General features: G+C 44.2%; 5 protein-coding genes across 5 annotated transcripts; 3 read left to right on the forward strand and 2 right to left on the reverse strand.

The window, feature by feature from the left end:
• Positions 1-969: 969 nt before the first annotated feature.
• On the forward strand, positions 970-5,683 carry LOC128719081 (Y+L amino acid transporter 2). The gene is made up of 8 exons (XM_053812702.1): positions 970-1,233; positions 1,548-1,794; positions 2,179-2,304; positions 3,473-3,566; positions 3,825-4,039; positions 4,198-4,427; positions 4,511-4,763; positions 5,616-5,683. Exons 1-8 carry the CDS (start codon positions 970-972, stop codon positions 5,681-5,683), a joined length of 1,497 nt encoding a protein of 498 aa, XP_053668677.1.
• Positions 5,684-7,387: 1,704 nt separating this feature from the next.
• Positions 7,388-10,423, reverse strand: LOC128717224 (cystinosin homolog). Its single transcript, XM_053811423.1, has 7 exons — positions 10,251-10,423; positions 9,767-10,193; positions 9,304-9,712; positions 9,210-9,238; positions 7,693-8,101; positions 7,513-7,615; positions 7,388-7,445 (listed from the first exon to the last, which is right to left on the reverse strand). Exons 1-7 carry the CDS (start codon positions 10,421-10,423, stop codon positions 7,388-7,390), a joined length of 1,608 nt encoding a protein of 535 aa, XP_053667398.1.
• A 496-nt stretch (positions 10,424-10,919) lies between these two features.
• Positions 10,920-11,940, forward strand: LOC128707169 (probable transcriptional regulatory protein TTE1135). The gene is made up of 4 exons (XM_053802117.1): positions 10,920-11,127; positions 11,191-11,434; positions 11,497-11,665; positions 11,731-11,940. The coding sequence occupies exons 1-4, from the start codon at positions 10,920-10,922 to the stop codon at positions 11,938-11,940; spliced, it is 831 nt and encodes a 276-aa protein (XP_053658092.1).
• A 208-nt stretch (positions 11,941-12,148) lies between these two features.
• LOC128709550 (triosephosphate isomerase) lies at positions 12,149-12,892 on the reverse strand. Its single transcript, XM_053804557.1, has one exon. It carries the CDS (start codon positions 12,890-12,892, stop codon positions 12,149-12,151), a length of 744 nt encoding a protein of 247 aa, XP_053660532.1.
• Positions 12,893-14,363: 1,471 nt separating this feature from the next.
• On the forward strand, positions 14,364-17,583 carry LOC128717240 (uncharacterized). The gene is made up of 2 exons (XM_053811424.1): positions 14,364-17,210; positions 17,488-17,583. Exons 1-2 carry the CDS (start codon positions 14,364-14,366, stop codon positions 17,581-17,583), a joined length of 2,943 nt encoding a protein of 980 aa, XP_053667399.1.
• The last annotated feature ends 1,373 nt before the right edge of the window (positions 17,584-18,956 follow it).

The following is an 18,956-nucleotide window of genomic DNA, read 5'->3' on the forward strand; positions in this document are numbered from 1 at the left end:
CCACGTGCGGGTATTGTGCCGGCGTACTCCAACGGTTCGTCGTTTTGCCCGGTTGTCAAATTTGCCCTTCGGTTTTGAGGTGTGTGTGTGTGGCCCGGTTGGGCAATGGTATGGGAGAAGGTGTTTCGTCACGTTTCGATTAGCTCGATGTCGTTTAATTGACGAAGTTTTCACATCGGAACACTCAATTGAGCCGGGATGGGATGCGAAGATACCGACGGCACGCCCGGCTTAACGCGCTGCTGTTACCGTTGATTGGTGGAACGTGTGTCTGGTGACGGTTACCAGAACGTACTGTGTGCACAAAGCTGCAATATGCAGGTGCTGATGTGTGTGACGGTGTTGCACGAACATGTCTAATGTGTGGCTAAAAAGAAAGGCTTCATGAAATTTTAAATAGTGCAATTTACTTAAAAATAATAAAAAACAAATATTCAAACATTATTAACGGGACACCCTGTGCCGGATCGTTCTAATCAGCCACCTTTGCACGCATACAGCAGGAGCATTATTTTTGCTAATGAGACGCCATCACCACACCGGCACGGCGGCCAGTGCGACTCCATTGTCGAAAGTGCAAGGATCGGCGTTGTTTACAATTCCGATTGTTGTTGCTATTTCGGCAGTGGCTCGACTGGTTTTAATCGTTTAACAAATTACACCTATTCGGCACCGGGTCGGCAGCAAACCGTTGGACCCAAGATCCTATCCCGGCCCTGCTCGTTGTCAACCACCAGTGTGTAGTACATCTTGTTTGATCTGTGGTCGTAAATTATAGTCCCATATCGCATCGAGATAATCAGTGTACAATAGCATTAGTCCAGCAGTAATGATATGTGATTTGTGCGGTGATTGTGATACGCAGGGAGCGATAATGTGATACGTCCGCTCGTAAAACCGCTCGTCGCCTTACATCTTCCCGATTGCTCTTTCATCCCCGTACAGTTTGTGTATTGACATCGCTCAACCATGGAGGACGAAGCGCTCAACAAGGACGAGAAGCAGCAGCGCAAGGACTCGCTGAAAAGCGCGAAGGATGAAGCGAACGGAGCAGGCGGTGATGGTGGCGACATCGTGCTCAAGCCCAAAATGACACTCGTCAACGGTATCACTGTGATCGTCGGTTCGATTATCGGATCCGGCATTTTCGTCTCGCCGACCGGTGTCCTCATCAACACCGGCAGCGTCAACATGTCGCTGATCGTGTGGATCATTTCGGGCCTGTTTTCGATGGTAAGTAGTAACCGGGCCGATCGAAACCTCTACTGGATGCCTCGGTGGCGGGATGCAAAACAACTTTTTTTTTTGTTTAACGATCAACTCAACCGGTTTCACGTAACCGCGCGCAGGGTTCAAGAGCGACCCCCAAGAATAGAAACACACGGAATGGCGTTATTCGTAGTGCGAATCTTCGCGACAGGCAAATCCATTAGCAGACGATTGAATAATAAGCCGAAATTGGGTGCTATCGTGGCAGGACTACCGAATCGCCAGACCCTTCCGAATAGGGTTAATGAAAGATCTTTCTTCCCAATCCTTCTTTGCAGGTCGGTGCGTACTGTTACGCCGAGCTCGGCACGATGATCAAAAAGTCCGGTGCCGATTATGCGTACATCATGGAAACGTTCGGTCCATTCCTGGCCTTCATCCGGCTCTGGATCGAATGTATGATAGTGCGGCCCTGTTCGCAAGCCATCGTCGCGCTCACGTTCAGCGTGTACGTACTGAAACCATTCTTCCCCGAATGCCAACCGCCAGAAGATGCGGCCCGTCTCCTTGCCGTCTGCTGTATCCGTAAGTATTCGCCCAGGAATTCGTATCCTTTCACACATTGACAAACGCCGCAAACCGAAAGATGAATGGAAATCGCTTTCCTTCTAACTTTACGATCGGATTCACGCAATCCATTTTTTTTTTCAACAAACAAAGACCCGCGCAAGCTTCTGTAGCCTGTAGCTTTATGGGCCATATTGAATTTAGATCGCTTATGCAAATCAGCTTCCAGTACGGACAAACATATCGCCCAGCATCTTGGGTGCTATTTCCTGAGCTTAATGTCAGCGTTTTATATTTGCTCCCGATGCCGTAATGTTGTGTTGTTTTGTTGTAAAAGTCCTGTTTGCGCACACTAACGCTTTCCATTTTCCATTTTCTTCCCGCCGCATCTCACACCCACAGTGGTGCTGACGTTCATCAACTGCTGGGACGTAAAATGGGCCACGGCCGTGCAGGATATCTTCACCTACGCCAAGCTGCTCGCCCTGTTCATCATCATCGGTGCCGGTGCCTACTATCTGTTCCGCGGTAAGTGTGTTGGGAACGGTTGCGCACCAGGTTCCGCGAACCCGGTTCCTGTTACGCAACGCGCCCGTGTACGACTATGGTTAGCATAAATCAGTAGCGCCAGGTGCAGCTGTATGTCGATGCAAAAACAGGCTCACGGTGGTGGCGTGTTCTTGATGGGGGAGGGAGGATGATGCTGCCACAACTCGTAACGCGCGTTGACGACAGCACTCTGAGGGGGGGGTCTGTGCTGTGTTGCACTTCGCGAACTTTCACTGCCGACACGTGGAAACAGTGCCCAGGCCGGGCGGGATGTGCGAGATTTATTTGTTTGTTTTGATGCTCGCGGTAGGTGGCTTAGTGTCGTCGAGGCGAGCAGGATTTTAAAGCTGTAAACCGTTTACTACTGGGAGGGCCCGGGAAGGCTTAGCGAGTATGGTGTTGATGTTTTATCGGCTTGCTGTCGGGACCGGAAATATTGTAGTGCGAAGCCGGTGACAATGTAACGCATCGCTCGCTGCATTGAATGCTTAGCAACAACTCGTGGTCAGTGTGTAATAGCATTCTGACGATGCTGTCCAACCAACCATTTAAATCGTGCCATACATACATGTGGCAGGAATTTAATGCAGCCATTCAGTAGGAATTGCCAAAATTGTTCCAACAAATCTGGACATTGTGGATGATCGTCTTCTGACGATGATGCCAGCCCGAACCCAGCCACAGCTGCATGTCAGCCGACATTAACCGATCATCTCCACTGGTCGGTTGCAGCCGGGATTGTCGTACCGGAGCGATTGTCAGCCCACATTCAATTAAGCTGATTTAGTGTAGGCCTCCGTTGCGACTTTTGACGGTCCGAGCGGGCGGCATTGTTCACTGACCCGATGTATTGTGTACGGTAAATTTGATAATAGCAGTCTAGAAATCTAGACCGGCCAGGGGGCATCGTTAGAGACCGCCGGTCCCGGTATTACCGGTCGTCTAAGATGTCGTCCATTTCGCCAGCATGCTGGTCAGTTTCACTTTTTTCGAATAATTGTTTTTGTTTGTTTTGTTTTTTTTTTGCACAATCGGCTTTGCTTTCCTTTTTATACGCTTTACCGGTAAAGCACATCTGTCTCTTCATGTCATATACGTCGTGTTTTGTGCCGCTGGATTGCATTATGTTTCTTTCGTTCTCCCGCAGGCAACACGGAATACTTCACGTTCGATAACACCAAAACGGAGGTAACATCGCTCGCATTGTCCTTCTACTCGGGTTTGTTTGCCTACAACGGTTGGTAAGTTTATGTTCCTTGTTGATTTCTTATTTTCCCTTGCGTTTGTTCCTTCCCAATGGGTGTCGTGTTGTTATTACCGCTTTCTCTAATGATGTCCACCGGGGCTCAACGTGGACATGGAGATGTAATGATGTATAGATTCCTGTACCCCGGAGCTCTCACCATCTCAGACAGTCAGGCTGACACACTAATCCTCTTATTGCGTTTGCGTTCCGGCTGTTTTTTTTTTGCTGTGTCTTCCTAAATAAATCCTTCCAGGAACTATTTGAACTTCATCATCGAGGAGTTGAAGGACCCGGTAAAGAATTTGCCCCGTGCCATCGCAATTTCCTGCACGCTGGTGACGGTTGTGTACGTGTTTACCAACGTGTCCTTCTACACCATCCTGTCGCCGGAAGAGGTGCTCGGTTCGGAAGCGGTAGCAGTCACATTTGCCGATCGGGTGTTTGGCATGTTTGCGTGGACGATACCGGGTAAGTTTTTACGCCGCATCATGCTGGATCGAATTTTCGAATCGTTTCTCGTCGGTTAAGACGGACTAAAACCAGGCCGCTTGTACTGCGGGGCCGGGAAGCTATCGTCAACGATTATTTTATTTCCGGGCCTTTATGTTCATGTTTATTTCTTCCAGTGTTTGTCGCGCTGTCAACGTTTGGCGCAGTGAATGGCATTTTGCTTACCTCATCCCGGCTGTTCTATGCCGGTGCGTGCGAAGGTCAGATGCCGGAAATTCTTACCATGATCCAAATACAGCGCCTCACACCGACGCCCGCCGTACTGATAATGGCCCTCCTGTCCATGCTCTATCTGACGGTGTCGGACATATTCGCACTAATTAACTACGTCGGGTTTGCCACTTGGGTGAGTGTTTTTTTTTTCGCAACGATCTTCACTCAGCCACTCTCATACATGATTTTGAATACTTTCCATCCTATCGAATGTAGCTAAGTATCGGTGCCGCTGTGCTGTGTCTGCCGTGGCTTCGGTGGAAGCAGCCGAAACTGAACCGTCCGATCAAGGTGAATCTCATCTTCCCCATCCTGTATCTCATCGCTACCGTGTTCGTCACCGTCGTCCCAATGATTGCCAGCCCGGTGGAGACGGGCTACGGATGTCTTATGATTCTTTCCAGCATTCCTGTCTACTGCATATTTATCGCGTGGCGAAACAAACCGAAATGGTTCAACCGTACGATGGGTAAGCGAAAGATAGGGGCCGCTTTGGCAGCTCGGCAAAGTTTGATAAAATTTGCCCCGAAATTTATCCCACCGCCCATTCCCACCCTTAATCCCGATCCCTTAACCAAAACAAGCTTTTAGTAGAAGCTTCTTTGTAACGGATCCCATCCCCTGCAGTCACGTTTTAATATAATTGGCAACTGGAATTATTGTGTAGTTGTAGTCAAAATCGATTATTTTTCTCATTTGCTAAAAACCAAAACCTACCTATCTCGTTCTATCGATTCTTTTTTTCTCTCTTTCTCTTCCTACTTGGAAACGTCTTCACAGGTGGATTTACGCAGAGTTTACAAAAGTTAATGATGGTGGTGCGGCCAAAACAGAAATAAACGCGAAAAGGTTTTTATCATTTTTTAGTTTTATCGTTTTAGTACGTATTGGGTTTCGTTTGTTTGCGAACGTTTCACTACCACTTAACAGGTGTGTTTGTTTGGGCGTGTATTTGAACGACTTGTTTAAACTTTCTTATTTAATTTTTTTTTCTAATCAGTTTGCATGCATTGAGGGAGTTGAAGATTACGCTCAAGTGTTAAGATTAACCTTTGTAATGATTGTTACATTAATAGTGTTCTAAATGCGTGTTTTCTTCATTTCCCTCACCAATGTCTATAAAACTATTCACCTATTTTGAAGCTATTCTAGTATGCGCACAAAATTTTAATCACAAAACAGAAACACAAACTGAGAATCAAAATGTACGCACCATGATCAGCACTTCGCTACAACACTATTTAGCACCATATCGATTACTTCCACCAGGGCACATCAACTAATTCGTTTGCTTATTCTTCTAAATTTACTTCCTTTGCAGTGGGTTTAACGCGGTTCCTGCAGAAAATGCTCATGGTCGTAGGAAAGACCAAACCAGCTCAGGTTTAAACAATTTACGCATCATACACGAACAGTTTAACCATCCGTTTTCTTTGATCCCGACCCAAAAGAAACGTCACATTCCAAGGAACGAGAGCAGCTGAGGGAGTAACGTGAGAGGATTTGAATGATCCTTAGAGTTGTTTTAAAGTGTAGTGTTTCTTTTTTATTACCATCCTTTCTGAAGGCTGTTATAAGTTGTGTTTTGTTTATTACTATTATTATTGTACTATGATGTAATTGTTTGACGTCAGTTTTTAATGGATTTCATTAGCGAAACTATCGCGTGTCATAAGTGAGATTTACGTATGGAAACAAATGTCGTGTACTAAGCCATAGAGCGCAACAACTCCCATTAATATTGTTTTATTCGACGGGCGAAATAGTATCCCCATCTGTGTGCGATCAAAGCTCAATAGACGATCATGCATCTACATTACAGGCGTGTACTGGGTTGCCACTCTGTACTGAAACCATTCACTCAAGAATTCAACAAAACAGGTCCAGACACCGCAAATAGTGTTCAAATTTTTAAAAAATGCACACTCTTTTTAATTTTCTTACTTAATTCGTTGAAGGCATAACAACGAGTTTCAATCATTTCCATTCCAGTCAACGAAAAGCCACATATCAATATTTTAATCAAAGCGAAATATGTTCTTCTTCTTTCTATGTATAAGATCGGTGCTTGCTGGCAAATTCATTTTTCAACATCATTGTATAAGCAATTGTTGCTAAAAAAAAACTTCGTGTGCTTGGTAAATTTTAGCAAAACCGTAACATAAATTACATATAATTGCTAAAGCATAAAAAATTGTAAGCAAACCCAAACATTTGCACGAAACGTATTCAAATTATAGCGAAAAGACTTTGTCGTTTAAAGAATTGAAAAAAAAACATTATTTTAAACGGAGCTTCCATAAGCCTGATTTCTATTGGCTGGTTAATCGGCAGCGTTAGAACGAAAGGCAGTAGTAGTAATTAGTAGAGAAAGAACAACGTGACGGCGTTATGTTGCGAGAAAAGGGGAAGAGGAAAATACATACACGTGTAGCTTACGGGCTCTGAAAAGTGCGCTGAATAAAAGGAACAGAGAAAACCAAACAGGAGCTATGTTGTTGACAATAATAGTAGAACACACAAGTAGACGCACAAAAGCAGTAGACGAACGGGATGCAGTGTGACCGCTGTCGAATAAATGTATTATTCATAATCAATCATCATGCTCGAATAGAGAATATACCGTTAGGTGTCATATAGTTCTACATGTATATAGCATATATGAATGCATTAAAAAGCGTATGCCGCATCATAGATCCTTGGAAATATTTATCGAAGCCGTTTGGGAGCAGTGGGATGAACGAAGCAAGGAGTGGAAGGAAAGTTTAAGAAGGGCAAATGCATGAATATAATGCCAGCGATGTATCAATGTATTGTAAAGTATTGTCAAATATACCATGAAGAAAAAACATCGGAACATGCTGTATGTTGTATTTGTTTAGTATTAAGCAAAACTTTCTTCCTTTAATAACTGGGATCGTGACCAGGCTTGCATAATGTCTGGTTGAATAATTAAATGACATAATTTCAGTCTAATTCTTTACATGTGAGAGGATGTTCTTGGTCGTGCTTCGAGTCAAGTCGAGCAATCCAAACTATGGTAGGATTTGTTGTTCTAATAAGAAACTGTATATTACTCACAGCGACAAGCCATCAAGAAGATCCTTTGGGTACCATAGGAACCTCCACCGATGTTTTGATATTCCTCTTCCTGAAATGATTCAAACTTAGTTTCAGAACGCTCCTTCAGTGTGTGGATGACGGAAATTGATACGCACCTATACAGAATATAATGCTGGAACATAAACACAAGATCGAATAGAATCGAAAAAATGCCCAAACCAAACTTGACGGGATCTCCACCGATGGATCGCCAATCGTCTGAAAATAAAACACACAATAAATAGTTTATTCACAACCTCCCCAAGGATCTCGTGCAAGGACACTGCATTACTTACCAAAGTTCCATGCATTTAGTACCATCTGAAGTATGCTAAATAGTCCACCGGCCAAATCCAGCAGCCGATTCATTATCTCGAACCCTTCCGTACTTTTGCGACGATAATTCATGTACGCTTGTGGGAAATATTTGATCATAGTAGTGGACAGTTTTATGTAGCTTAGGACGTACAAAAAATCTAACCAGTGCATCACATCCATTATAGCACAGCTCATTGTTACGAGAATGATCATGAGGTAGGTGGCAATGATCGCTTTCGCCGGTTTCGAGACACTGTTGCCACCTGTTTCGTATATGCGACATTGAAAAATGGTAAACCCGGTACCAAATACGGCGTGTGCCGCAAATCCAATATCATTCCCGATTACCGGATTCAATCCAAAGGGATGCCTTCGATAATACTCATCCTGTATGTGATATACCAGAGAAAGAAATTTAATTGGATGTACAGAAAGATGTCATTAGTTACCTTACCTCCACAAAGCTGTTCCAATACAGAAACGCATTGAACAGTACGTAGTACGAACTTACGTGTCCTACAATGTTTATGTAAAGAAAGTCAAAACTCAAACCGACCACACTTTTTCGGCGATAGTTTAACCATATCTGTGGATAATAGCCGGCTGACCAGCAGGCAGTGTAAGCCCATCCAACCAACAGTGAGATGATCATCAGCGGCTTATACAAAGCCACCTTGATCAACAGAAACAGTCTCGTGTCGTCCACTGATCCTGATGGTTCTATGTACGGTTGTACAATGAAGCGTCCTTGTTTTGTTGGTTCTATCGACAGAGGAACTGTGTAATTGTTCCAACCCACCTTGAATGGGATGGTTTGGTTCGATGGTATCTTCATCGCTTCATCTTGAGGCCAGAACAATTGCAACTTGTAGGACGATGATGCATATCCACTGAAGAAAAGAACATGAGAAAATTAGAAACCATTTCACCAATGTTGATCGGTGGTACTTACTTGGCTTCAATACTGAAGCTTGCGGTTTCACCAAACGTTACTACCACAGATTGAGGCACGAAAGATAAAGACAAATTTTGTGCACTTGTCCCAACAGTCACTACTCCCAACGCTAACCACCACAGGAAGTTCATTGGTGAAGCTGTGGAACTCTAGCTTTCTTACTGGATCATCAGTTTATCACTGAACTCTGTACCGGTGAGCGGCTTCCGTCAACGACTCCAGATGAAGGCCGATAAGCAGATCTATTGTTACGAATAAATCGCGCCAGATGAGATTAGTGAGCGTGAGCATCACCGACGCGGACTGGACAAATATGTGTTGTTTGATAAAACAAACCAATATGATAAGAGGATGTGAGCGTCTGTACTACGAGCATCGCTGAGAATCTTTCACCTCGTCAGAATAAAACATACCGATTGTTTCTTAAAGTTGACATATTGCTATATATTGCCCTCCTTTTTGATTGTTGTAACAAACGTAATGCTGTACCATGAATATTATATCAAAAAAGATGGAAACGAATCCCAAACCAAACTTTACCGGACTCCCAACAATGGATTGCCAATCATCTGGAGGAAAAAGCGAACAGACATTAGAATATGACTTTGTAACGCAAACAATTCGGTATTCTTACCAAAATTCCAACCGTTAAGAACCATTTGCATCAAGCTCAGCAGACCGCCGGCAATATCCAGCAATCGGTTAGAGATGGCAAAACCTTCCGTGCTCTTACGTTGATAATTCATCAGCACTTGGGGAATGTATTTGATCAAGTTTGAAGACAGCTTCGCGTAGCTTAGTATGTACAGGAAATCCAGCCAGTGCATCTGTTGCTCAATTGTCAAGATACAGAACACGTTCACCATCATGACGTATCCGGAAATGAGCAGCTTCACAGCGGTTGATACAACATTTCCATCACTTTGGTAGATGTAACACTGGGCAATAAGGACCAGATTGCCAAACACGGCGTGCACTGCGTATCCCACATCATTCGCCACCACAGGGTTGAGGCCGAACGGATGACGCCTAAAATACTCTGCCTAATCAAACATTAGCCTGTTATTCTTCAGATTTGGTTATTTCAATAAACTTACCTCAATATAGTCACTCGAGAACAGAACCACATTGAATATTGCATAGCAACAATTGCCAACGATGTTTAAATACAGGAAGTCGAAGCTCAATCCAACGACGCTTTTGCGCCTGTAACTGGTCCAAGCTTGAAAGTAGTCTCCTATTGTCCAGCATACGGTGTAAGTCCATCCAATGAGCATCGATATGATTATCAGTGGACGATATTTCGCTACCTTAAGCTGCACAAACAGACGGCCATTGTCGTTGTATGGACTACTCGAAATGATTACGGGTTGAATGATGAATCGTCCCTGCTTTGAGGCTGCAACTTTCACACTGAAGCTCGATTCGTTACATCCGTTCCTCGTGATCAAGGATGGACTAACTGCGATGTGTTCTTCAATATCCCATGTTATTGTAAGGTTATGTTCAGCATCATTACAACCCCTACAAGTGATCAAATCTTCAGTAGACTACATTAATCTCTTAACACAAAATACTTACTGCACAAACAGCACAAATTCTGCAGTTTGTGTTAGGCTGGTTGTGAGTGCTTGAGGTTCTATTCTCATCTTTAAAGAACTATTCGTATTCCCATGATCATTGGAAGCTAACGTGTTACGTAGAAATAAACTTAGAAATAAAAGAGTTAGGATACAACATTTGCTAAAATACATTGTAAAGCACGAATCGACCATCGAACACCTTCGCGCTGGCTCTTCAAAGCACAATTTAACTACCACCTGCACCAAGCTCCAATGATAAGCGTAATCATTGTCTATGGTTTTTGTAGCTCTGACAATTTGGATTTTTTGTGATAAAACAAATTAATCTTCCTGGACTGTTTTTCTTGTTTTATTTTTAACTGTTGTTTGTTTGTTAAACCATGCTTTATAATTCTCACCAGAACAGTGATTAAACTATATAGTTTCTATACTTTGTAAAAGCAAAGGAGTGTTTCAATAAATTTGTCAACTTCGCCAAATATTCAAATGGCGCAATTTCTCCTTTTTTGCAACGCACTGTAGCTCCAACGTGTTGTCAAGGAGCTGTCAAGTTACCGTCAAAGTCACGTTTGTAAACAATAACAGTTCAGTTCGTTAGCCGGAAAATCGTGATTTATGTAACCATTAATTTACGGGCCAGAAGTAAGCATTTAGGCTTTTTTTTCGGATGATGCTTTCCTCTGTTGGTCGGTTGACACGGACAGTGAAAACATCGCTCCAAACGTACCATAACCTACGGTGTATCCATTTCGGATCTAGTCTGTATGCCGGTCACTCGAAATGGCAAAACATTCGGCACGTGAAGGCGTTAAACGATGGGCGAAAGTCGGTATTATTTATTAAACTAGCTAGACAAATTCGGCTTGCTGTGCAAGGTAAGGAATCAAAGTGAAGCAATGTTTGACTAGCGTATTATAAGTATATGTTTTATATTTTAGCTGGAGGTCCCAATCCCGCCGTTAACAATGTGCTACGGGCATCGATTGATGAAGCGCTGAAGAAAAACATGCCCAACGCTACTATTCAGGGCATCTTGAAGAAGTGTACTACACAGTCGTTAGAACTGAAGAAACATATGCTCGAGATTAAGGCACTCGATCAGGTGAATGTAATCTGCGTTCTGTACACGGATCGATTCACCCAGCTGAAGATGGAGATGGCAACAATTTTGAGGAAAAATTTGTGAGTATCCGTATCCGGTCGTTGACGTATTTTCTGAATGCTGATTTTATATTCATTTCCAGTGCCCTTTTCATCGGCACCATGCACGCATTTGACGAAAGAGGATTTGTTGAAGCGATTGCTCCGCCTGAGTTGAAAGGTGACGATTTGCTTTCCGTGTGTACCGATCACGCTATCGAAACTGGAGCCGAAGATATCGAAGTGATGGATGAAAACAGTCGACTGATAAGGGTAACAATTGAAGGATGAAACGTGACTGTAATGTAGATAAGTAATTTGTCGTTTAACTATTGCAGTTTTTATGCGATCCGCGAGATTTAGATAAGGTGAAGAAGGAGCTTGAAAAATTGAGCTATTCCGTGGAGCACAGCGAACACGCCTTTTTCCCCAAATCCACCATCAAACTAAATCCTGAAGCGTTAGAAGCGTACGAAAAATTAAAAGAAAAGCTAAAAGCAATTGAAGGTGTGGAGGACATCTACGACAACGTGGAAATGAACGAGTAGTGCTACAGGCGCATTTTCACTGAGACATGTTTTTATTGAATAGAATATTCTATGTCTGGATGCTTAAAACGTAACAACCTGTTCAGTGCGTGTGTACAACGAGCATAATGAGAAACTTAAAATAAGACGAAACATGACGACACCGGGCCGATGGCGATTGCGTGCATCTTCCCTCTACACTACAAACGGGTTCGAGAGACTAGTTGCTTCACTGTCTAGCGTTGACGATCTGGATAAACTCAGGCTTCAACGAGGCACCGCCCACAAGGAATCCATCGATGTCGGGCTTGGCAGCGAGTTCACGGCAGTTGGCCGCCGTTACCGAACCTCCGTACTGGATACGGATGCCATTCGACACGTCGGCAGAAACGTTCTCGGTGAACCACTTTCGCAGGGCGGCGTGCACTTCCTGTGCCTGTTCTGGGGTGGCTGTCTTGCCGGTACCGATGGCCCACACCGGCTCGTAAGCGACCACCACGTTGCTCCAGTCCTTTACCTGAGCGGCAATGGCTTTCGTCTGCCGGAAGCAAACCGCCTCGGTTTGGCCGGCTTCGCGTTCCTGCAGCGTCTCACCGATACAGGCGATGACCTTCAACCCCTCGGCAAGGGCATGAGCAACCTTCTCCGCAATCAGCTCATCAGTTTCACCAAAGATGGCACGCCGCTCCGAGTGACCCAGAATAACCCAACCAAGTCCAAGATCTTTCAACATGGCCGGAGAAATTTCACCGGTGAACGCACCCTTTGCCACCTTGTAGCAGTTCTGGGCCGCAACACCGATCGTTTCCGGCAGCAGGGAGCGGGCCAGCGACAGGTAGGGTGCGGGACAACCGACCACTACTTCGGTGTTAGGATCGAGCGGACCAGCGGACAGCGTTTTGCACAGCTCGGTGACGCTGGCCTTGTCGCCATTCATCTTCCAGTTGCCTCCAACGCAGAACTTACGACCCATGGTGTTACTTTGGAGCGGTGAGTATTTTCTTGTCGTAAAGCACTAGACTTCTTCACAGCAATGCGTGGCAACGGTTTGGGTGGGAATCGGATTGCAAGTTAATTCCCAAATTCGGCTAGAAACTGTTATCAGCAGGCAGCAAACGGAAAAACAATACTAATAGAAACAGCTCAATTGCATAAAGCAAGAACTTCGGCAGATTTCGGCATTTGCTTGCGGGCAAAGGATAGACCGAGATGGAACGAATGTGCTGTTTCTTTCTTGATTTATTCTGTCATTCAACTGACCTTGGCACTATGGTACAAATGAAAAAGCATTTGAATTTCAAAGAAATTTGCAATTATTCAGTACCGATTTTAAGGAATAAAAAAAAAAAAAAAAAACAGATCATAACAGGTATCTTTGTCATATAAAACTGTTCCTTTTGTTAAAAAATATTGCATTGATACATAAAAACCTTGAATAATGACAATAATGTGTAAAATGATCCTAATTCAATTGTGAAACTGAACTTCCATAACTTTGACTGACTGCAAAACTAGGACCATGACGAAGAAACCTTCGCAACCGAAATATAATTATTAATATTATAATAACTTAAAACACGAGGGTGTGTCTGCAAGCTTTTAACAACCTACTTTAAAGCAGAGTTTTCCAAACCATACTGATGTTGCCAGCTTACGTTACGTTTTCCAAAAAAAAATGTTCAGCAAACCTATAAAGTCACGGTGTAAAACACAAAATAGATTTAAGGGTTTTTTCTTTAAACTTTTGACATGAATTTCGAACAGTTTGACCATTGTGCGTAGTATTTTTCCTTCGAGGGGTAGGAATGCATTACTTTGCGGAATGTCTTTCTTCGATCACTATGGGCAATTGAATTTCAACTTCAGTAAAATTCAAATATTTTATTTTTTTTGCTCATGGGACAAAACATATTGTAAGAATTAGTTATAAAATAATAATTGAAATCTACAATAATGACCATAATTACACGGAATAGGATAACATTGCATGAATTATACACCTTAGGATAGGACAACACTAGCAACCTTGACAATCGATCTAGAGCAAAGATAATGAACTATAGGATTAATCATGAATTGAAAATGGATTAAAAAGGGACAGATGAATACACAGTTGCAAACCGGACGGCGGGAACATTAGACGCTTTGAGCACTCATATCACAACCAGTTTCGTGAATATTCCACATTTTGGTCCTTCGAACCGGATTTTCGGGTACTTAGTACAGTCAATTGTGATAGTGAGTGCTTTCTCAGGCATCATTCTGCATCAAGAGTGAAATTCGGTATTACGGCGTCTCAGTGCAAGTCATTCCGTGACATTTCCCGCCATCGCTAAACGCCCTGCATCAAGGGCAACGGCCGGTTACACGCTATCATTAAATTTCGCGCCAATACGTTGTGTCGTTCTTTCGTGTGTGTGATATTACAAATTTGAGTTCTTACCATGGACAAGAAAATCAAGGCAGCTCAGCTGAAAAAGAGAATCGCAGTGGAACATATAAAATCGCTGGAACGGTTTCAAGCGGCATTTACACCCGATGATGCCAACCAAATTCCGGAGGTGTTAGCAGATTTGGATATGCATAAGGCAGGGTTTTTCGCTGCATTTGAAAAACTCATCGAGATTGATGAAAGTAGCGAAACCATCGAAGCGTGCATCTCGGAAAAGATCGACATCGAAGATCGTTGTAGGAAGCTGAAATCTTTCTTACGTGGACATCAAATGAAGGAGGAAAATCCACTCATAGACGCGACGGGTTTGGCTTCATCTACACTCGCGTTTAGTCGGCCTTACACACCAAACTTACGCCTTCCGAAGGTAGAGCTTCCAACGTTCGATGGTGACCAGACAAAATGGCTTTCTTTTCGCGATCGATTTTTATCGATGATCGACGCTTCGGCGGAACTTCCCTCCATCGCAAAACTCCAGTACTTGCTGTCATCATTAAAGGGCGAAGCGGCAGTGCCATTCGAACACACATCTCTAACAGCAGATAATTACTCTCTAGTATGGACGGCTCTGCTGAAACGGTACGATAATTCACGAATGCTAATTCGGGGATATTATCGAAAGCTACATCATCTCCCGGCAGTGCAATCGGCGTCCATCGGCAAACTAAGACAACTAGTGGACGAATTCATTCCTGTTGTAAATGGATTACAAAAGCTACAGGAACCGGTCGATTCGTGGGATACCCCACTTTCGAACCTACTGCTGATGAAGCTCGACCGTGAAACACTAATAGCGTGGGAGAAACATTCGGTTCACTTCGCCAGAGACCGGTATAAGGATGTGCTCGAGTTCGTGCAAGATAGGATTCAAATCCTAAAATCGGCGGATGAAATGGTGTTTGAAGAGGCTAGTGGCAGTAAGGTGGCCGGCGTTCCTCGTCAAGCCGTTCAAAAAAGGTCTGTTTCAAATGCAGCCACAGCTAGTTTGACACCGGCTACCACGTATGTTCATCGCCAGCAAGCAAAATGTCCGTTGCAGTGCGTAGAAGACCATCGTTTATCCAGTTGTCCCGTCTTCATTGCTAAGGATGTTCAGCAACGGCGTGAGGTTGTTACTACAAAAGGGCTATGCTGGAACTGCTTGAGCAACACTCATCAAGTCAGAGCGTGCAAATCTGGTTATACGTGTCGAACGTGTCGTGAACGTCATCACTCGTTATTGCATCGGGCACCTTCCGCAACGGTTACAATGGCTGCACATTTGGATGACGAAAAAGTGTTCTTGGAGACGGCGCAAATTCATATAAGGGACGACTATGGAAACAACCACGAGGCAAGGGCCTTGCTGGATTCCGGATCCATGTCAAATTTCATCTCTGATGAATTTGCTCGGAAACTGTTGACCAGTCGTAAGAAGGTTAACATCGCTGTATCGGGCATCGGAAATGCAGTACAGCAGGTGAAGGGTTCGATCATCGCTACGGTCGAATCCAAGACAAAACCCTTTACATCGGAGATGGCTTTCCTGATTCTGGACACGCCATCAGCTCACATTCCTACATCACCCACTGATGTATCATCATGGAAATTGCCAGATGTGGCATTGGCTGACAACACTTTTAACATCCCCGGGCAAATTGACATCGTAATCGGAGGCGATGCATTCTGGGAGCTACACACCGGTCGCAAGCGGTCCTTCGGCAAAGGCAAGCCGTGGTTGGTGGAAACGCACTTCGGATGGGTGGTTACCGGAAACACTCATCATTCGTCACCTGGGCCCCGACTGTGCCATCTCGCAGCCAATGAATCCTCGTTGGCGGACATCATGGAGCGGTTTTGGGAGAGCGAGGCCATAGCCGAGGAACCTGTGCTATCGGCTGAAGAGGAAGCCTGCGAAAGACACTACGTGTCCACCACTGTTCGCAACTCAGCGGGAAGGTATGTCGTTCGTTTGCCTTTTAACTCCAATCCTCATATCATTTTAGGAGAGTCTCGAGCCACTGCTGATCGTAGACTATGCTGTATGGAACGTCGTTTAAACAGCAACCCTAAAATGAAAGAAGAATACGTAAGGTTCATGCGGGAATACGAGCGTTTGGGGCACATGAAAAGGATACACGATCAGGCAGAAGATCCAGGTCAGTTTTATTACCTTCCTCATCATGCGGTTGTCAAGGAATCAAGCACAAGTACCAAGGTTAGGGTAGTTTTCGATGCCTCATGCAAGACGTCCACTGGTTACTCGTTGAATGATAAGCTACTGGTCGGACCAGTAATTCAGGAGGATCTTTTCAGTATCATTCTTCGGTTCCGCTCCCATGCTATTGCCATAACTGCTGACGTGGAGAAAATGTATCGGCAGATTCTTCACGATCCACGCGATAGAAGCTTCTTGAGAATCCGATATAGAGAATCCCCGACAGAAGTTATATCCACATTCGAATTGCAAACGGTTACGTATGGTACAGCAGCTGCCCCATTTTTGGCTACCCGAACACTTCGACAAATTGCCCTCGATCACAAGGAGCAGTATCCATTAGCTGTAAACGCGGTTATGAACGATTTCTACGTAGACGATTTGTTAACGGGGACTGATGATCTAACTAATGCCATTGCAATACGACAGCAAATTTCAGAAATGCTAAATTCGGCAGGCTTCACACTGAAAAAATGGGCATCTAACCTGACGGAAGCACTAGTAAACATTCCTACCGAAGATGTGGCGGTTCAACTAACACATGAGTGGCAAAATGCGAAACAAGTGTCCACCCTAGGCATCGTTTGGGAACCCACAACTGACATGCTTCGATTTCGAGTAGATTTACCACCTGCACCAGCGGTATTGACAAAACGGGTCATTTTGTCACATATAGCCAAAATCTTCGATCCTCTCGGCTTGCTGGGTCCAACAATAATCGTGGCAAAACTATTTATGCAGCAACTATGGTCACTTAAAAAGGATGGGAAGTCATGGGACTGGGACTACGAGCTCCCATTGCACTTACAGCAGGAATGGTTGAAATTTCACTCCACGTTAGAATCACTTCGTGATTTACGAATTCCTCGCTACACTTCACAATATTCGGCTACGAATCTACAAATACACATCTTCGCAGACGCATCACAATCGGCTTATGGTGCTTGCTGTTACATTCGAGCTGAAGGTCTGGAAGGAGTCACCGTTCACCTGCTCACAGCTAAGTCAAAGGTAGTCTCATTATCTAACACTCATTCGATAGCGAGATTAGAATTATGTGCAGCACGATTAGCTACGGTTTTATTCAAGAAGGTCCAACAATCACTTCACATTTCTGCTACTACGGTCTGTTGGACAGATTCTATGACGGTGCTTCACTGGTTAAACTCTCCGCCAAATCGATGGCAGCCTTTCGTTGCGAACAGGGTCGCACAAATTCAACAAACGGCTGGTATATATCGCTGGAACCATGTTCCTGGCATCGATAATCCAGCTGACGATATTTCGCGAGGGATTATGCCTAATAACCTATTAGAATGTGATCGTTGGTGGCATGGGCCGCACTGGTTGTCACTCAGCAAGGAAGAATGGCCTCAAGACGCTCCGTCACTTAGCGAAGTTGAAGGCGCTGAGGAGGAGAGATTGACGTCACAACGGATCGCAACAACAACAACGGTTGATGAATTCCGGAACGGCCTGTTTTCACGGTTTTCGGTATACTACAAACTGCAAAGGGTTACGGCCTATTGCTTACGTTTCATTCGCAACGCAAAACTTCCTAAGAAACGTACAACGCGTTCTACATCGGTTCCACCAATCACCGTCGATGAACTTCAAGGTGCTGAATTAAAATTGTGTTATCTCTCACAATTAGATACATTTCAAGAAGAAATGCATCACCTACAAAAGGGAAAGGAGATTCTAAAAACCTCAAACCTGAGATGGTTTTCACCGTTCATCGACAGTCAGGGTATCCTACGCATTGGTGGCCGGCTAAACAATGCCCAAATTTCGGAATCAAGTAAGCATCCGGTCATACTTTCATCGAAACATACTTTAGCAGCACTAATAGCAGTTTCATGTCATCTACGCAATCTACATGCTGGTCCACAAATGCTACTAACATCACTAAGACAACGGTTTTGGATTATCGGGGGTCGTAACTTGTGCAAGTCTGTTTACCACACATGTCACGCGTGTTTCAAAGCTAAACCAACACTCATAAGGCAAAGTATCGCTGACCTACCGACATCAAGGGTTTCACCGACCAGACCGTTCGCTGTATGCGGAATTGATTACTGTGGGCCAATTTTCCTAAAATCCACTATTCGAACTAGAAGCCCCACTAAAGCATATATTGCGATATTTGTATGCTTCTCAACACGAGCGGTACACATAGAGTTGGTAGGCGATCTAACAACAACAGCATTTTTGGGTGCCCTACGTCGGCTAGTTGCACGCCGCGGGAAGATAAAGGAACTACACTCAGACAACGCAACTACATTCAAGGGAGTATCGCATGAGCTCAATCGGATTTATAAGATGCTAAAATGCAACAAAGATGATCGAACTACACTGTTTGATTGGTGTGCGATGAACGAGATGAAG

Source organism: Anopheles marshallii, chromosome 2 (genome assembly GCF_943734725.1).
Source record: "Anopheles marshallii chromosome 2, idAnoMarsDA_429_01, whole genome shotgun sequence".
Taxonomy (NCBI): Eukaryota; Metazoa; Arthropoda; class Insecta; order Diptera; family Culicidae; genus Anopheles; species Anopheles marshallii.